This window comes from Malaya genurostris, chromosome 2, assembly GCF_030247185.1.
Source record: "Malaya genurostris strain Urasoe2022 chromosome 2, Malgen_1.1, whole genome shotgun sequence".
Taxonomy (NCBI): Eukaryota; Metazoa; Arthropoda; class Insecta; order Diptera; family Culicidae; genus Malaya; species Malaya genurostris.
In genome coordinates, this window is record NC_080571.1 from 228,890,097 (window position 1) to 228,908,920 (window position 18,824).

At 41.7% G+C, this 18,824-nt stretch overlaps 1 protein-coding gene across 1 annotated transcript; it reads right to left on the bottom strand.

Annotated features, from left to right (window-relative positions):
- Positions 1–4,419: 4,419 nt before the first annotated feature.
- On the bottom strand, positions 4,420–17,044 carry LOC131427933 (DNA topoisomerase 2). The gene is made up of 6 exons (XM_058591526.1): positions 16,680–17,044; positions 13,434–15,981; positions 5,835–7,279; positions 5,660–5,773; positions 5,266–5,592; positions 4,420–5,197 (listed from the first exon to the last, which is right to left on the bottom strand). Exons 1-6 carry the CDS (start codon positions 16,692–16,694, stop codon positions 5,123–5,125), a joined length of 4,524 nt encoding a protein of 1,507 aa, XP_058447509.1. The 5' UTR covers positions 16,695–17,044; the 3' UTR covers positions 4,420–5,122.
- Positions 17,045–18,824: the final 1,780 nt, after the last annotated feature.

Consider the following 18,824-nt stretch of genomic DNA (forward strand, 5'->3'; position numbering starts at 1 on the left):
TATCAAGCTGAAAATATCAAACTTGCTTGCCTTTCTCGTACTCAGACGACGATTTTGATGTTGTTAAACACACGAGCGTCGCCCGGCACTGTCGGACCTAGAAAAAATGACGGGCCGCAGCAGACCGACGATTTTTTTTACAGATTACTATAGTTTCAACTAGAGACGCTTAACTATCGATCAGTACCCAACCGTTAACGTGAGATGGTGAGTTGGGATAGAAATCAATGAAAAAGTTTTCCTCAGACATAGGACATAAACTTTCTAATCTTGTTCTGGAACTGTTCTTCAAATTTTACTAAGGTTGAACTTAAATACGGTATTCAGAAATGTGATCTAGAACCTCTATATCATATATTGCATCCAGGCTTATCCTCATTAGATTCGCATTTTTTTAAAGAAATTAGTTCACAGTACACTAAGGTCTCCTTTTACGCGGGGGATACGAAGCACATAAAACAAACGCCCTTATTCTGAATAACGACGTATTGATTTTTCGATCGAATCATAGCTACCTTTGATTTTGATAGCGTTATGAGGAATACAAATGAAATACGAGGGAAAAAACGATACGACGTTAATCAGAATAAGGGCGAAAACCCCGCAAAAAAAACCGCGTAACTTCGGAAATCCGCGTAAAAACACGCGTAACTTCGGAAATTCGCGTGAAAAAGATCGCGTAACTTTGGAAATCCGCGTATAAGCAAACCTCCAAACTAAAGAAAAATAATTTTGATGCCAAATATCTTAGAAATGCATGAAAAGTCCAGATCTGGTGTAGTCCCAGAAAAAAAATTTTTTGTGAAAATCGACTTTGGGACATAGAAAAATTTTGAGACTTCCAAAATTGAAAAATTTTTTTGATTCCGAGAAAACACCGCGTAACTATAGACATCAGCGTAAAAAAAGTGTAACTTCGGAAACTCGCGTAAAAAGAAACCGCATTGAAAAAAATCGCGTAAAAAGAGACCCCAGTGTATGCTAGTTTAAGTTGCAATTTTTTTTTTTGATAAATGACCTTCATCTTTTTTTATAATCAATAATTTGTGCAGCTCTGTTTACACTGTTATAAGTCGGTAATAAATAATTTCTCTATAAAAGACCCATAGTGTTCTATACCACTAGACTCAGCTCGACGAGATCGAAAATGTCTATGTGCGTGCACGTTTCAAAGCATTTATTACCGCTCAATTTTCTCAGAACCGATTTCTACAAGCTTAGGCTCGTTTTAAAACTACTGTTGGGTCGTTTATCAAATTTAAAGATTAAATCGCGGCATTTTTTGGTTCCGGAGATATAATGGTATAAGTGACGTTTTTAACCGCTCAATTGTCTCGGAGATGGCTGGTTAAAATTGACGATCATACTTCCGGAGAGTTCCTCGCATCATCCGGAATACCACACGGAAGTCATCTAGGACCGTTAATATTTTTACTGTACTTCAATGATGTCAATTTTGCCTTGCAAGGTCCTCGCTTATCGTTTGCTGATGGTGTCAAGATCTATCACATCATCCGCCACTTAGAAGACGCAGTCTTTCTCCAGCGGCAATTGTTAATCTTCGCAGATTGGTGTAAAGTTAACCGTATGATTGTAAATCCAGACAAGTGCTCGGCCATTACGTTTACGAGGAGAAAAATGCCATTGCATGTCGAATACTTTCTGGATGGATCCTTGATTGGAAGATCGACTAGCGTTAAGGATCTTGGCGTCCATCTCAATGAACAACTTAAATTCAAGCATCACATCAGTTACATTGCAGCTAAAGCTTCCCGTAGCTTAGGATTCTTAATAAGAATAACTAACCACTTTACAGACATACACTGTCTAAAATCGCTTTACTGCTCGCTTGTTCGTTCAACTCTCGAATATTGCTCGGCAGTCTGGAACCCATGCTACCTGAACGGTGCTCATAGAATTGAGGGAATACAGCGCAGATTTGTTCGCTTCGCTCTTCGCCGATTGCCGTGGACCGATCCTCATCAACTACCTAGTTATGAAAGTCGCGGGTTCTTAATCGGTCTCTAAACATTGCAAGTGCGACGAGAATTATCACGCGCTTTGATAATAGCAGATATATTCAAAGGTAGGATCGACTGTCCCGTTCTGCTCAACGAAATTAATATTAATGTGCGACCCAGAGCTCTCCGCAACAGTGCTTTTCTTCGACTTCCTATACGACGTACCAACTATGGCGCAAACGGTTCTATTATTGGTTTACAGAGATCGTTCAACCGTGTTTCATCTGGGTATGATTTTAATGTGTCACGAAGCAGAACATGTACAAATTTTCTGAATATTATTAGGATTTATCATTAGGACCAAATTGTGTCTGTTGATTGTAAAAAATAAATAAGAGCCTTCAGTCACAACCAAATTTACATCTGATCTGAAACTAGTTTGAAATCCACTCCCATCCACAGCCCGGAGGACGCGCCTTGTAGCTCATCATTCAAATCCTAGGAAGAATAATACAGTTAAATTGACACTCCGCTACGTCTCCATTACTGTGCTAATAGTGACGCAGATTTCGTCAATTTCAGATCAATGGATCAAAATGGATGTGTTTTACACTGCTTCTTGGTGTGAAAAATGCCGTTCAAGCGAGGCAATAGCTTGAAAAGTGTTATGGGGACTCCGTTCCATCAGAAACAACAGTAAAACGTTGGTTTGCTGACTCCAAACGTGATCACACCGATGATGAAGAACGCAGTGAACGTCCAAATTAGGCGGAAAAATTAGAAAACATAAAAAAATTTACAAAATCGTTTTTAATGATCGAGAAGTGAAGTCACATGACATCGTAAAGATATCTAAAGAACGTTCCGCGTTTGCTCACTGTTGACCAAAAACAAAAACGAATTGATGACTCTAAGCGGTGTTTGGCTATGTTTAAACGTAACAAACCGAAATTTTTGCGTCGGTATGTGACAATGGACGAAACATGGATTCATCATTTCAATACGGAATCAAAACGATCGTCATCAGAGTGGACAGCACCTGGTAAACCTCGTCCAAGGCTCCCAAAGCACATTAATCGGCTAGAAAGGTTACGGCCTCGGTGTTTTGGGATGTGCGTGAGGTAATATTTATCGGCTATCTTGGGAAAGGAAATACCATTAACAGAGAATATTATAATAGCGTTATTGAAGCGTTTGATGGCTGAAATTGCAAAGAAACGACCGCATATGGCAAAGAAAAAAAATGGTTTCATCAAGACAACGCACCGTGTCACAAGTGAATCAAAAAAATGGCAAAACTAATGCTTGTCGGTAAGGATGAAGTGTGATCACGAACTGAATGGCTACGGCCCTTTTTATTGGTTTCACTACACCAGAGGTTCCCAAACTATTTTGAGTCATGGACCCCTTTACTAAAATTAACCTGGGCCTCAGACCTCCATCAACAAATTCCTTTGAAAATTCAATTTCTTACTTTTTGATATTGATGTAAAATACTTACCAATTTTTGCGGATGGTCAAATAAACTTTTTTAGCGTAAATAATTCAAATAACAACTTATATCAAACAATAGGGGGTCGTTTCTTAGACCTCATCGACCCCCATAGTCAGTTTTCGTTTACGTTGACCCCCGCAAAAAAGATATCGACCCCAAGGGGTCTTTATCGACCACTTTGGGAACCCCTGCACTACACGGTGAAAATCAAGTGAAGTGATTGTGACTCTTATTATCGGTATCAGTTCACGGTGAAAATCGAGTGAAATGAATGTAGGTCTTTATCACAAGTCGCTTCAGAGAAGAAAGTAATTACTTAGTTGAGCTTGTTGTCATTATGGACATCAAATTACCAAAATTAGTGATTACTTCACTGAGTGTGATACTGGTAATAGGTGAAATCAAGTGAAGTGATATGCGAGTGAAGTGAAAGTGAGAACGGTAATAAGGGCTTTAAATCATGTATCAGGAATAGTCGTTTAGCAGTGAAAATCGGCGATCATATTTTCAATGAATGTTTTGCTTGGTACGGAGCTTCGCAGGGTAGTCATCTTAGACACTTCGATGTTTTTACTATACTTCAATGACGTCAACTTTTCTCTGAAGGGTTGAAAATTTTCTTCATTCGTTTTTGTAAATATGTGTATTTTGAAATCCGAGAATCAAGAACTTTAACCAAAGGAAAACAAATAAAAAAAAAAACAATCCGTTAAGATCCATTTGGTTTACAGTTTACGGTAGTTGTTTGACAGTTTAGCAGGTACCGAACGATCGTTGATCAATTTATTTACCGAACGTTCAGCTGTTGAAAATTCGGTAAAAAATTACCGAGTTCTGCGAAATTTTCTAAGTGTGTGAAAACAAGAAAATTTATTTATAAACATAATCAAGACAACAAAATATGTATTATGTAACATGGTTTTATCAAGGATGTGATATAAGTTCAAACAAAAAAAGACACCGTTGTCATGGTGATATCTACAGCTCTTGTTACATAGAGTAGAGGACATTTCCTTTCGCAAAAACGAGATTGCTGCTTAAGTTGAACATGTTTACTCACACATTTTTCCATACGCATGCATTTGAGACAATAATTTTCTAGGTAAAACTGTTTAGGAGCGCAAAAACCCAATTTAACTTAAGCCATTTGCAGAGATTTTTGGTTTGGTTGCCAATACCATAGACAAAACGGTTTTTTTATTCATACAATCACCAATACTTGTACAAAAATTATCCTCCTTTCAATCTCTCAGCCCACTTACACACACACAAATACATACAGGCTCAAATCTTGTCGCTGCTATGTTCATACATTTGTTTTGTAGTAATAAAAACAAACACGGTTTACAAATGAATGTATAAATTACTTAAACGCTAGGTGTGGATGAATACTACTACATTCTAGTCTTTAACGGTAAGCTATGTCAGTAATGCGCTAAAAAATATCTGTTTTGTTTGAATAGAGAAAATGTGGATGGTCAAAATTATATGAACTTCAACTATTCTCCAATGTACTGTTTCAGACGTGTACGTTGCGGTGAAAAATATCGTATTATCTCCAACTGCGACACTCACGTGCAACTTTCTACGGAATAGTCCGAACTGAGCTCGCACGTCACCTTGAATTGCGATCCTTTTGGGGTAAAGGTAAGAAACTACTGAGGATTTACTCAAAATCTGAGTCATCATCGAATATTTCATCGCTCTCTTCGGATTCACTATCCATCTTCTTCTTAGGTTTCTGAAAATAAAGCACATTAGAACGTTTTTAATTTAAACCCCAAAAAAAGAGGTCAAATCCTAATTTACCTTCTTCGGTTTTTCATCCTCACTGCTGCCGGCTCCGGCCTTCTTACGGCCACGCTTAGCAGCTGGTGCCTTGACCGTTGCATCTGTCTTTGGACCTAGTTTTCGTTTGGCGGCCGGCTTCTTGGGCTTCACCGGTGAATCATTGTCACTGTCCAGAGCAATCACATCGTTGCCTCCGGATTCCTCAATATCACTGTCATCATCAAGCATGCCGGGTGCCGTTCGAGCCCCACCCGATACTACTTCCGGGTTGTTATCGAACAGCTCATCGTCCGACTTGTCGAAGTTATCATCCTCCTCTTCGTCGTTGAAGGAATAGTTTATTTTCTGGTGAAAATTATGCAGTTTGATAAAATACATGCCGTAAAAGAGAGCGCAATATTTGCATCCATACCTTTGAAGCAGCTCGCCTCTCTGTTTTTTCGCGTGTCGGGACCACTACTGCCACTCCAAAGTCATCACTAACATCGGACAAACCTTCTTCGTCGCTACTAGATGTCTTCTTCTTCTGCACAAATAAAAACAACATTGAGTACGCATTAGATTCAATAACATTTGGTTATACGTACCCTTCCTTTTCCAGCGCCCTTTGCACCAAAGTTCAGCTTCGGTTGCTTCATGCCATCCTTTTCCTTTTTCTCCTTCTTCTCTTTCTTAACTTTAGGCTCTTTCGGTTCTTTTGGCTCTTTCTTCACCTTCGGTTTTTTACCTTCAACCAAAGCATCAAATTCATCATCGCCGCCACCGCCCTCACCCGGTTCCTTCTTTTCTTTCTTGACCCTTGGATTTGCAACAGCTGTGGACTTTTCGTACTTTTTAATCAACTCCTCGGTCACCTTGAAAACAACCTCTTCGCCCATGGCGCTAGGTTTGGTATCATCGATGGCTACCTTCTTTCCTAGGGTTTTAATACCACGACCGGCAGTCTTCGCTGCACCCGCCTTCAACTTTTTCTCCGTGCTGATAGCATCCAAGCGTTCTTTCTCTTCGGTTTCATCTAACTTCTTCAAGAGCGCATCCAAATCATCCTGCCACAACATCTCCATGGTCTTGTTCTTGAGAGATGCTAACTCAGCCAACTTGTTATCGCGCTGTTTCAACAGTTCATTCTTCCTTTCTTCCGTTAACATCCACATGGACATTCCAAGCAGATAGTCGAATTTCTTAACATCGGTTAGCTTCTGGAATGCCTTTTCCGGGTCTACAGGCTTCTTAGGTTTGCCGGGTTTGACGTCTTCGCCATCACCCTCTTCCTCCTCTGGCTCATCAGCTTCTTCCTCCTCCATAGCAATGGCTCGCTTCCATTCCTTTACCGGATCCGGCCGGTAACCTTTCTTGATCAGTTCATCGATCAGAACCTTCCGCTTTTTGTTTTCAACAACTAGTGATCGGTCACATTTCTCCACAATGAAACGAGCCTGATCTGTCAGGCGGTCGGCTTCAGCTTGCAACATACCTTCGAGGTACGCCTTGCGCTTACCGTAGTACTCCAGCCGAATCTTGTAGTACTCGTGGAAGATATCGTTGGCATGTTCGTAACGTTTCAGATAATTTTTATCGTCGAAAGCGTGCATACACGTAGTCGAGGTTGAGCTGACTAGCTTGAATACCCGATGGAAGCCACCTTCCTCCGAATAGAGCCGATCGTATTCACCCGGCAAGAACGAAACCACGAACCGAACCGTCGTGTCCGTGTTATACTCTTTGTAATCGGAGATCACGGCTTTCTGCTTTTCCGATCCGTGCAGCAACGGTTCCAGTGTGTTCTCCTTGTATGCCTGGGTCCAAACACCGATAGGCAACTCGGAGATTTCGATCTTCTGATTCTCCAGCAGGGACAGGTTGCCCACGGTTAAGTATTTCTGATGGCCAACGTTTTCGATTGAACCGCGGAAGTTCTTGTACCATGGATGCATAATTTTCGGTTCTTCTCCGTTGAGCATGCGGCGCAGATTGGTGATGATTTCCCGTGGGTTATGATTTGGAATTTTGGTTGACCAACCAGTACCGATACCTTCGAAGACACGGGGACAAAATAAACATTAGAATCATATCAGATTGTTCATTCATTTCATCGATTTATCATGGTCATTTGGCGTACAGATTAAAATGCATATTTTTTCAGAACTTTAACAACAAATCACATAACGTTTAAAAAAATTAGAAATTGTTTTAAACTTAGTTTAGAGTGTTTTAAATTTACCGCCTGATTTTTTTAATGGAAATACAACATGATTGTGAGAAATATACTCATGTTACTTTATTCATAGTACTTGTCTTCGAAAGCAAAGTCATTTTTCCACATTTTCATAACAAATGAAGTGCTGCTCAGCAAGTGCTGAGTGAGACATCGATGAAAACAAATAATAGTCGAAAGGGGCAAGTTGGGGAAAAATGGTGGGTTGAACAAGTCACCAGCTGAGCTCAGAAATGATCACTAAATTTCTGTTTGAACTGTTAGTAGAATATTCTCACTAATAGTACTGTTGTTGTACCGTTGAATTCCACTATGTCACGTCATTACACTCTCACAAAGTCACTATACACTGAAGAAGGATGTAAATAACATTCCGAAATACGTATCTGTATTATAACGTTTGATACACTTTCGGAAAAATAGAGACTGTGAAAATAGTGACTTTGTGAGAGTGTAATGACGTGACATAGTGGAATTCAACGGTACAACAACAGTACTATTAGTCAGAAATGATGTTCTTGACAGCTTTCACTGTGTGTGCGGGAGCGTTATCGTGATACAATTTGTTTTCTCATGACTAGTGAAGTATTCTGGTAGTTTTTCGAGCAATGTTTGGTTCAATTTCATCGTTTGCTGTCGAGTGATTAGTATTTGAAGTATCCCATGGTTTGAGAAGCTCGTAGCCCAAGACTCCTTTTTGATCTCACAATGTTTTGTGATGTTTTTTGTAACCTGATGTTACAATGTTTTTTGTAACCTGATGTTACTGCAAAAAATGACACGTTTTCAGTATGACAAACTATTTATTTTGATGATATCGGTTGATATCTGAAAATTTAATTTCAAATTACAGATATCATTAAACAAAATTATTCTGTTAAGCGTCTAGAGATCAGTATGATCGTAGTTCTAGTAATGCAGTTATCCCTGTTTAGTTTGCTTCATTCGGTTTGACATTGATTTTGACGTAGGACTACGTCTTTGTTTTCTATATAGGGGCACGAATTAAAATTTTTGAAACCCTACCAACAGTGGTTAGGTTCAGGCTCGACCACGACTTTGGTCGTATGCTGACAGGGAAGGGGGGGGGGGGGGCTTACCTTCTCTTTACAGAGAGCGAGCCTACCCGAGCGTCTGTTCCCCACGTTGTGGCGGCTCGAAACAGCGTCTGTTCTCCATGTTAGGAGCGGCTGATTACCGTCCTTGTGTCAGTGTGGGACTTTAAATAGTGCTGACACGATGGCCCTCCGGCGAGACAGGAGGTTGGTGCAGGCCTAACAAGCCGCCCGGAAAAAGGAAGTTACGAACAATAAAGAAAGAAATACGACTCGGAATAATCGGCAAAGACCTACGCGACAAATTAAGGAACGGTTGGAAGCTTGGCACATGGAACTGCAAATCGCTTGGCTTCCCAGGATACGACCGAATGCTGCATGATGAGCTTCTAATCCGCGGCTTCGATGTCGTAGCACTGCAGGAACTTTGTTGGACGGGACAGAAGGTGTGGAAAAGTGGGCAACCAGCGGATACCTTCTACCAGAACTATGGCACAACCAACGTTCTAGGAACGGGATTTGTAGTGTTGGGCAAGATGCGCCAGCGCGTGATTGGGTGGCAGACAATCAGTGATAGAATGTGCGTATTGAAGATCAAGGGCCGTTTCTTCAATTACACCATTATCAACGTGCACTGCCCACATAAAACGAAACCCGATGACGAGAACGAAGCATTTTACGCACAGCTGAAACGAATCTACGACATCTGTCCACGGAGGGATGTAAAACTCGTCATCGGCGACATGAATGCTTAGGTAGGCCGGGAGGCAATGTACAGACCCATGATCGGGCTGGAGAGCCTGTACGCGGTAACAAACGACAACGGTCAACGATGCGTAAACTTTGCAGCCTCCCGAGGAATGGTAGTTCGGAGCACCTTCTTCCCCCGCAAAGATATCCACAAAGCCATCTGAAGATCACCTGATAAACATACGGAAAATCAAATCGACCACGTTCTCATCGACGGGCGATTCTTCTCCGGGGTCATCAATGTCCGCACTTACCGCAGTGCCAATATTGATTCTGACCACTACCGCGGTTTGTATGCGCTCAAAACTATCGGCGGTGCACAATACTCGTCGCACAGGAACGCCGGGACTCAATCTCGAGCAGCTACGTAGTGTTCGTACTACACAGGAATACGCGCAACAACTGGAGCAAGTGCTACCAACGGAAGAGCAGCTTGGCGCGGCGATTCTTGAAGACGGCTGGAGGAATATAAGATCCGCCGTGAGTAGCACTGCCGGCGAATGTCAGCAGTTGGTCGAAGAGAAGAATGCAGCAAGGGCGAGGATGCTGCAACACCGCACTAGAGCGAACGAGGAACGATACAGTCAGGCACGGACCAGACAGAACACGGTTTTCTGGAGGAAAAAGCGCCACCAGGAAGACCAAGATCGCGAAGCGATGGAACTGCTGTACTGCGCAAATGATACACGGAAATTCTATGAGAAGTTGAACCGCTCACGTAGAAGCTTCACGCCACAGGCCGAAATGTGCAGATACCAGAGGTAACCTTCTCACGAACGAACGTGAGGTGATCGACAGGTGGAAGCAGTACTATGACGAGCATCTGAATGGCGAAGCACAGGATACAGAGAACGACACTGGAATCAATCTGGGTGCACGCTCAGCCGACGACAGATTCCCAGCACCTTATCTGACGGGGATAAGTGAGGGGATTGGCAAGCTGAGGAACAACAAAGCCGTTACCAGGCGAGCTGCTCAAACATGGAGGAGAGGCACTGGCTAGAGCGCTGCACTGGATGATTTCTAAGATTTGGGAGGAGGAGATTCTATCGCAGGAATGGATGGATAGAGTGGTATGTCCCGTCTGCAAAAAGGGCGATAAGCTAGATTGTTGCAATTACCGCGCAATCACATTGCTCAACGCCGCCTACAAGGTACTCACTCTCCCAAATCCTTTGCCGTCGTCTATCACCAATAGCTAAGGAATTCGTAGGGCCGTACCAAGCGGGATTTACTGGAGCCCGCGCCACTGCGGATCACATATTCGCGATAAGACAAGTACTCCAGAAGTGTCGTGAATACAACGTATCTTCGAATCACCTATTTATTGACTTCAAAGTGGCATACGACACAATCGATCGAGAACAGCTATGGCAGATCATGCACGAATACGGTTTCCCGGATAAACTGACGCGATTGGTCAAAGCAACGATGGATAGAGTGATGTGCTACGTCCGAGTATCTGGGACGCTCTCGAGTCCCTACGAATCTCGGAGAGGGCTACGTCAAGGTGATGGAATTTCTTGTATTTTGTTCAATATTACCCTGGAAGGTGTGATTCGAAGAGCGAAGATCGACACGAGTGGCACGATCTTCCGAAAGTCCGTACAACTTTTTGGCTTCTCTGACGATATTGATATTGTAACACGTAACCTTGAGAAGATGACGGAAACCTACATCGGACTGAAAGCTGAAGCTAGGCGTATCGGACTGGCCATAAATGCGTCGAAAACAAAATACATGAGAGGAAGAGGCTCTAGAGAAGAAACACTACGGCTCCCACCACGAATATAGATAGACGGTGACGATATCGAGGTGGTAAACGAGTTTGTGTATTTGGGCTCACTGGTGACCCCCGACAATGACACCAGCAGAGAAATACAGAGACGTATTTTGGCAGGGAATCGTGCGTACTTCGGACTCAGAAAAACCCTTCGATCGAGAAAAATACGCCACCGCACGAAATTGAACATCTACAAAACGCTCATTAGACCGGTTATTCTTTATGGCCACGAGACCTGGACTATGTTGGCAGAGGACCAACGCGCCCTCAGTGTTTTCTAAAGAAAGGTACTGAGGACCATCTATGGCGGAGTGCAGATGGGTGGCGGAACGTGGAGACGGTGTATGAATCACGAATTGCAAAAGCTGCTAGGAGAACCACCCATCGTACGGACAGCTAAAATCGGACGTCTACGATGGGCTGGGCATGTCATAAGAATGTCGGACGACAGCTCAGTGAAAATGGTTCTTGAATCTAATCCGACTGGTACAAGAAGAAGAGGAGCGCAGCGAGCAAGGTGGATCGATCAAGTGGAGGGTGATTTCAGAAGCATCCGTGCCTTGAGTGGCTGGCGACGAGCAGCCATGGACCGAGTTATAGTGGAGACGTATTCTTGATACAGCAAAAGGACACCCCAGGCCTATAGCTGTTAGATAAGGTAAGGTATTTTCAATGTCATTTCATAACCAGTTAGATATGATCGAAGCCAATTCAAAAATGATCCGTTAAATCCCAGTCTACTTAACTTGGAGATCGTTACGTGATGATTCATTTTGTCGAACGCAGCAGAGAAATTGGTGTATATAGAATCTAGTCGTGCTTGTAAAGGACGTATGACGAAGGAAGTGCAGGTTACTATATTCGAACGTAAAGAACAAATGAAAATGTTTAATAGTGTAACCAACACATTATTAGAACAATTTCTTGTCACCGTCGGGTCCAACACTAAATTAACGTTTTAACTTTTTCTTCTTCGTTTCTTCTGTTGTCCAACTTCGCTTCGTAAGCCAGTCGTACAAATTTTGCTTTAAGAATGCGATGTTTATCACACACAAAATTTGTTACCATATTATTGAAGAATAGCATTCCATTTATTACGTTCTTTGCATTATAGAATGTGTTTTCACTGAGACGATATCTTCTATCAGACATAAATATCTTTGAGTGCGATAATCTTTCCAACAACTCCAGCATTAAAGTCTGTGCAGAAACTGCGCCAAATCTCCGAAAATCGCGAAATCCGCGCGACCATAACAGCCCTGTGATTTACATTGCTGCAAAACAGGAATCTTTAGCCCGAGATAGACATACCTGCTTTACAATAATTCGCGTAATATACAAAAAGCACGACAAAACTGCCTCTTCGGTGAATAATTCGTTAACCGGATTAGTAACGATCGTTTCAAAATCCAACATTTTATTCTGGAATACTAATATTCTGAATTGACCAAGACTAGGATTGCAAAAATCGTTTGACTGATATCATTTCGATTGCACTTTGAAGATAATGTCTTTCCGTCAAGTTTTTCTAGTTCATCTAAAGCGTAAACAAAAATCGATTTCACCTACCAAATTTAGCCCTCTGTACTACATATAATTAAAAAGATTAAAATAAAATTTAAATCGTTTGAAAAGTTTCTTTTTCGTAGGTTATAGCGTGATGGATGAGTCGATGCCTTTCACACATCCAACCTGGGTTCGGTCCCCAGCCCCACGCATGGAGTCAGAAAATCTTTCCGGCTCGAAAAGGCGGATGCCGCTTCCAACAGAAAAATTCAATATTAAATTTCATATTTAACAACAAAACAAAAGATCAATACAAAGAATAAGTCGCAACAAAACGAAAAAAGTAAACATTTATTTAACATAAATGAATAAAAGAAAAAGTAAATCACAAAATTATTAGTTATTTTGTGCAATTTTCATTATATTGAAATCATTATTCTGGTTCAATGTTCTTCGTTTTTCACTGGAAGAGCGCGACTCATTCGTCAATTTATGTTAATTTATAGGAATTTTCGAAAATTATTACTTATTCTCGGCAAATATAATTATTCGATGAGCTGAAATATTGCAAACATGGGAAAAAGCTTAGCTCAACAACGAACCGTTACATTAAGTTCCGGCAATATTTGATCATATTGCAAATTAACAATAAATTAATTATTAAATAGAGAAAATCGATCATAAACTATCCCAAACTTTGAGTACCCTGTTCTATATCGTCAGTTCAAACAATCCTTATTGGCTGTTACTGGTTTTCCTCAACATTTCGATTTTTCAAATGAGACTGATATGTGAGTATGGCAGTAAATTCATATGTGAAATTTATGTTTCGAAACAAAAAAGAAAATAAGACCAACAAAATACTGCACACGCTTACCTTCGGCTCCATTAACCAGCACCATCGGAATGATCGGCAGATACCAGACCGGTTCGATCTTCTGGTTGTCTTCGAACTGATACTCCAGCAGCGGATCATCCAACGGATGGAAGATCAGCCGCGTCAACGGTGACATCATGGTGAAAATGTAACGAGGGCTGGCGCTGTCCTTACCACCGGACAAACGGGTACCGAACTGACCACCCGGATACAGCAGATTGATGTTGTTGCTGCCGACGTAGTTCTGCGCCAGATTGACGATAGTCGAACACAGCGATGTCTCACCGTGATGGTAGGCGGACATTTCCGCGACCGATCCGGCCAGCTGAGCGACCTTGACTTCGCGTTTGTCGTTACGTTTGAACACGGTGAACAGGACTTTGCGCTGACCGGGCTTCAGGCCATCCAACATGCACGGAATCGAACGGACGTTGTCAGAATTCGAGAAAAGTACCAACTCGAGATTGACGAACTCTTTGTAACTGATGGCGCGGGTTGTCTTGGTATACAGATACCGCTCCGGAAGGCCAACCTGTTTGCGATGGCGGTTCTCCTCCATGTGATTCGTGAGCCATTCCTTACGCTGATCGATGCATTTCTTGGAGAATGCCATAGTAATCGCATCATCATCGGTGCTGCTGTCATACTTGAACAGGATTCGGTGACGTTCCATGTTCTGGAAGTACTCCTTTGCCTCCTTGGAGGTGGAAGTACCCAAACCCTTATAGTATTTGATATTGTAGGTGTGCGAGTTCGCCGTTTCCGATTTCCACTCTTCAAATTCTGGCAACGAGAAGAAGGAAAGCTCTTCGCCGTTCTTCTTGGATGCCTTCACAATCGGTGTGATAAACTCTTCGAGAAACGGTAGACGCAGCAATTCCGGCCAGTTCGTGTGGATAAAATTGATTAGCAGACCTTTAATGTGAGAACCGTCCTGATCCTGATCAGTCATAATCATAACTTTACCGTAGCGCAAGGTTTTCAAATCGTCTATCGTAATGTATTTCTTTTTGTACTGTAAACCGACGATCTTAATCAGATTGTTAATTTCAGCGTTCTCCAAAATCTGCTTGTGAGTAGCTTCACGTACGTTCAAGAGCTTACCGCGTAGAGGAAAAACTCCGTAGGTATCACGTCCTACTACACCCAAACCGGACACAGCCAATGTCTTGGCGGAGTCTCCCTCCGTTAGGATCAGCGTACAGTTCAATGAATTTCTAGAACCAGCATCATTAGCGTCTTCCAATTTTGGAACACCCTTGATCTTGGATTTCTTCGAACCGGACGCTTTGTTGAGTTCGGTTTGAGCTTTGAACTTTGCCCATTGCAAAACCGACTCAACGATTCCACTTTTGGAAACGGTGGTGATAAATTTTTCCGAAAGGGTGCACTTCGAACCGAAACTCTTCGCCTGTAGAGTCATGTTTTCCTTTGTTTGCGAATCAAAAGTTGGATTGACGATCAGACAATTGATGAAAACCCACATGTGGTTCTTAACTTGGAATGGTTTAATGTTAATGCCACCCTTGTTTTTCTTCTTCAGCACTTCGATCAGCTGCTTTACAATCATATCCGTAATGTAATCCACGTGTCTACCACCCTTGGTAGTGGCAATCGAATTGACAAAGGAAACCTGCTGAAAGCCTCGATCGGACAGAGTTACGGCCACTTCCCAGCGTTCGTTTGCATTCTCATAGGAAACTTTTACCGATCCTCCAATCTCATCCTGTTGATCCTTGAGATACAGGTCGATGTAGTCCTTGAATGTCTTCACGGGAAGTTTCTTTCCATTCAGGAAAACACTAACGCCTCGTGTTGAAGCAGCCACATCAAACGCACGCCGCGACATCAACCCGACGATATCGTCATCTAGTTTTTCCATCTTGAACTTTTTCAAATCCGGTGAGAACGTAATCTTAGTGTAATCTTCTCCGGTATAGTCTTCCCGTATTTTCGGCTCAGCAGCTTTCCCCATGTTGTCACCCCAAATTTGCTTGAAGCATTTCTTGTACTGCTTGTTGGCCGTTTCAACAGTGAACTTAGTACTGAAGATATTACACAATTTAGCTCCGAAGCCGTTCCTACCACCGGTCACTTTTTCCTCTTCATCATTGTAATTGGAGGAAGTCAACAAGTGACCGAAAATCATAGTGGGAACGTACATTTTCTCTTCCTTGTGCATTACCACCGGAATACCTTGCCCGTTGTTCCAGATCGAAATGGTGTTCGTCTCCTGATTGATATCAATTTTTATTGCCGACATTTTAGCATCACGTTGTTTATTGTCCGCCGCATTTACCAAGATTTCGTCGAAAATTTTGTACAACCCGGGTACATATGTGATTTCCCGTTGGACCATTTTATTTGCCTCCGTATCGTACACCCACATGGTGTCCTTGAGGTGCTCGACAGAACCGATGTACGTGTCGGGACGCAGTAGAATATGCTCCAGTTGGGATTTTTTCTGATAGATTTTTTCGATTGATTTACCCCCGATTTTCGGGCTTCCGGTTGCACCGGATCCATTCTGCTGAGCAGCAAGCGCTGCCTGTAATACGAAACAGAAAAAAAACAAAATTCGATCAGCAAAATACATCAACATAATTCTTAACAGTAATATTTTTCAATCAACCTAGCAACACTGCCATACATGATTCGGGGTCGTCGCAAACAAAGCAACATAAGCCCGCTCTGCAAAAGAAGTTTGAATCAGCAGAGAAAGAGGGCAAAAAACTACCCATTAGACACAGCAACCCGCTTACGGGGTGGCACAAGTAGAACGATGAAGCGGGTATAACAAAAATGGCGGCATTTGAAAAATTCCGCTGCATTCGAAATTTGTTTCATATATTTCAAATGTTTCCGAAACGATGCAGCTAAAACTGTTCATTAACTTTTGCACATTGGAGAATGTAAGGTGCTTGAATAAAAATAAAACAACCACTCAACAAATATGTCACTGTGCATGCACCGTAAACAAACTACATCGGTCAGGAGCGCTAGCGTTGAAAAAGCTTTTTCGCTGCAACATGTTCATTCATTTCCAATGTCTGGACCCTTTCATAAGTCCACTACAGGTAGGGACTCTCAGGGGTAAATATTGTTGGAGGTGCGAGCAATGTGAGGCAAGATGAAAATTTTCCCCCGCCGTACCGGCAACTACCGGCTCGTTGTCTTTTCACCCTGTCTAACTTCTCATAAACCCCTCACCGACGGAAATTCTTTACACATGAACCGTAAACTTACCCGGATATCGGTCATGTTGCTGCTTAGAAAACGTCGCAGGTGTTGCACTACGGTTTGCCAAATCCCTTTTCAAACAGAAAACAGCAGATTACGCCTCGTCCGAGACACGAAAACTTGCACTCTATTAATTTGCTATTTGAGGCTTAGAATTTTCACCATAAGGGGGGTAGACGGTAAGCACTTGTACACCAGAAAACGACACGGAACCGCAGTAGATAATCACAATTCACTTTCCGGAACGAAACGTATGCGGTGATTGACTGAATAACAAGCAAAATCGAAGAGAGACGTTCCGACTTCGATCAAAAGACCGCCATTAACAAGAAGCAAGAGTAAAATACTGTTCGCCGTTGACCGTCTGCAAGCGAAATGAAAAAACGACACAAGCGAGCGGCTAACGTATTCAAAAACGGCTCAATTTATTCAAATGCGTAAATGAACCTATGCAGCAAATTCAATCGTTGTGTAGGGTACACGAATAGAATAAAATAGTACATACAAAGGAAAAATATCGTGTTTTTGAACAACTTCCAATGAGCCACATGTCTACATTCACTTTGTAGTAGAGATGAGCAAAACTCTATGGTCTTTTCATAGATTTGGTTTGTTTGTGCAAAGAGTAAATAAGAACTTAGTTTTGTTAGATTGAGCGAACAAATAAATAAAATAGAGATCCACTGGATTCATCATCAATTGAATAAACATGACATGTGCATAATTTTCGAATTATTGGTATGCATTCCAAAGTATTAGAAATGAAGATTGGAGTAAAAAGTAATCAATTTAAGTAAACTCTGTGTTTGACCTTGTTTACCCTTCAATTATTATCTTGAGCCAACTGAATATCAACTAGAAGTTCATTTTATGGGCAGTCTCTCAGTCAATTGGAAGAAACGCTTGTTGTTTCAAGGGAGAAACTGACGTCGGTTCAACAGATTTTCAATTAAGTCGACCGTCCCACGACAAAAGGGCCTAACTGCAAATGACAGTTTCTCTTTGTTTACTTTTTCTTTCACGATTTACCGAACAGACTTTATATTTGACGCTTCACTCTTCTTAAAACTTCCAATGTAAAACTACAAGCTTTCGATTTATATTGGAAACATTAGAGAATTTGCAATAATGGCTTCGCAAAAATCTAAAGAGAAAGTAAACAAAGAGAGGCTCTCATTTGCAGTTAGGCCCTTTTGTCGTGGAACTATCGAAGTGTGTCAGTGTGTCAGTGAACGGTGTTTGTATTGAGTAAACCTAACCTATCTAAATTACTGTTTCTAGTTAATACATGCTGTAACAGGAGGAGCCAGTTTCATTTACATTGTTCTATTTTACTTATGGCTTATGTAGCCCGAAAAAAGGTAGAAGGAACAACGTGTATGGGAGTGGTTTATCGGTAAGATCAATTGTGATCGGACAGATAGCACCGATAGTGTGTTACGCAAGATTCATTTAGTCGTTTATGCAGAACGGCGGTGGGAGCGTTGCTTTCTCGCTGTGTACAGCAAGTGTTGCAATGCGGAAAGCTAGCAGGGGAACTTGATGTGAACCATCTGGTTTTGCAATGGACTTTGTAGATGTGATGATCATTGAAGTGTTTTGCGGTCTGTTAAGAATTTGGGATCGTTGTTGATTTTGCTGTTAAGATTGTATGAGTTCTTGTTAAGGATACTTTTGGCGCATGTTGCTTTGGTTGTTCACGTGAGAAGGTTTCCTTAGAGATCGTGTGAATGTTAGGAATGTGGTAAAGTGTTTCATTAGGATTCTGCGACTTGGGTGATCTTGGTTTGGATGAGTTCAAATTAATTAAGTCAATAATTATTATGCTACACGAGGTATGTTGCTTCTTTGTATACAATTTTGTTGCAGTATCTAGTACCACCACCAGCAGCAGCAGCTCATCAAGGACCACTGCCACCATTACAAGAGAATCCAGAAAAGGTAGAAAAAACAGAAATGATGTTTTCCTATCGACAAGAATAATTACAACTTTTCACGCATGCTGGGCAGTAGAATGAAGTATTTGATTTTGAAGAATAAAAAAATTAAAAACACTGAATTTAATGTGCGAATTTAAAATAAATCACCGGTTTTGTCAAACACAAAGTTCTATTCAGTTTGTTCTCTCTCGATAGTCGAAACTCTGTAGCC

Excerpts from the sequence above, each read along its gene's own strand:
- LOC131427933 (XM_058591526.1), bottom strand. Across the intron at positions 7,280-13,433 it reads GCTGGTTAATGGAGCCGAAG|GTATCGGTACTGGTTGGTCA; the intron begins GTAAGCGTGTGC and ends GTGTCTTCGAAG. Across the intron at positions 5,593-5,659 it reads AGAGGCGAGCTGCTTCAAAG|AAAATAAACTATTCCTTCAA; the intron begins GTATGGATGCAA and ends AATTTTCACCAG.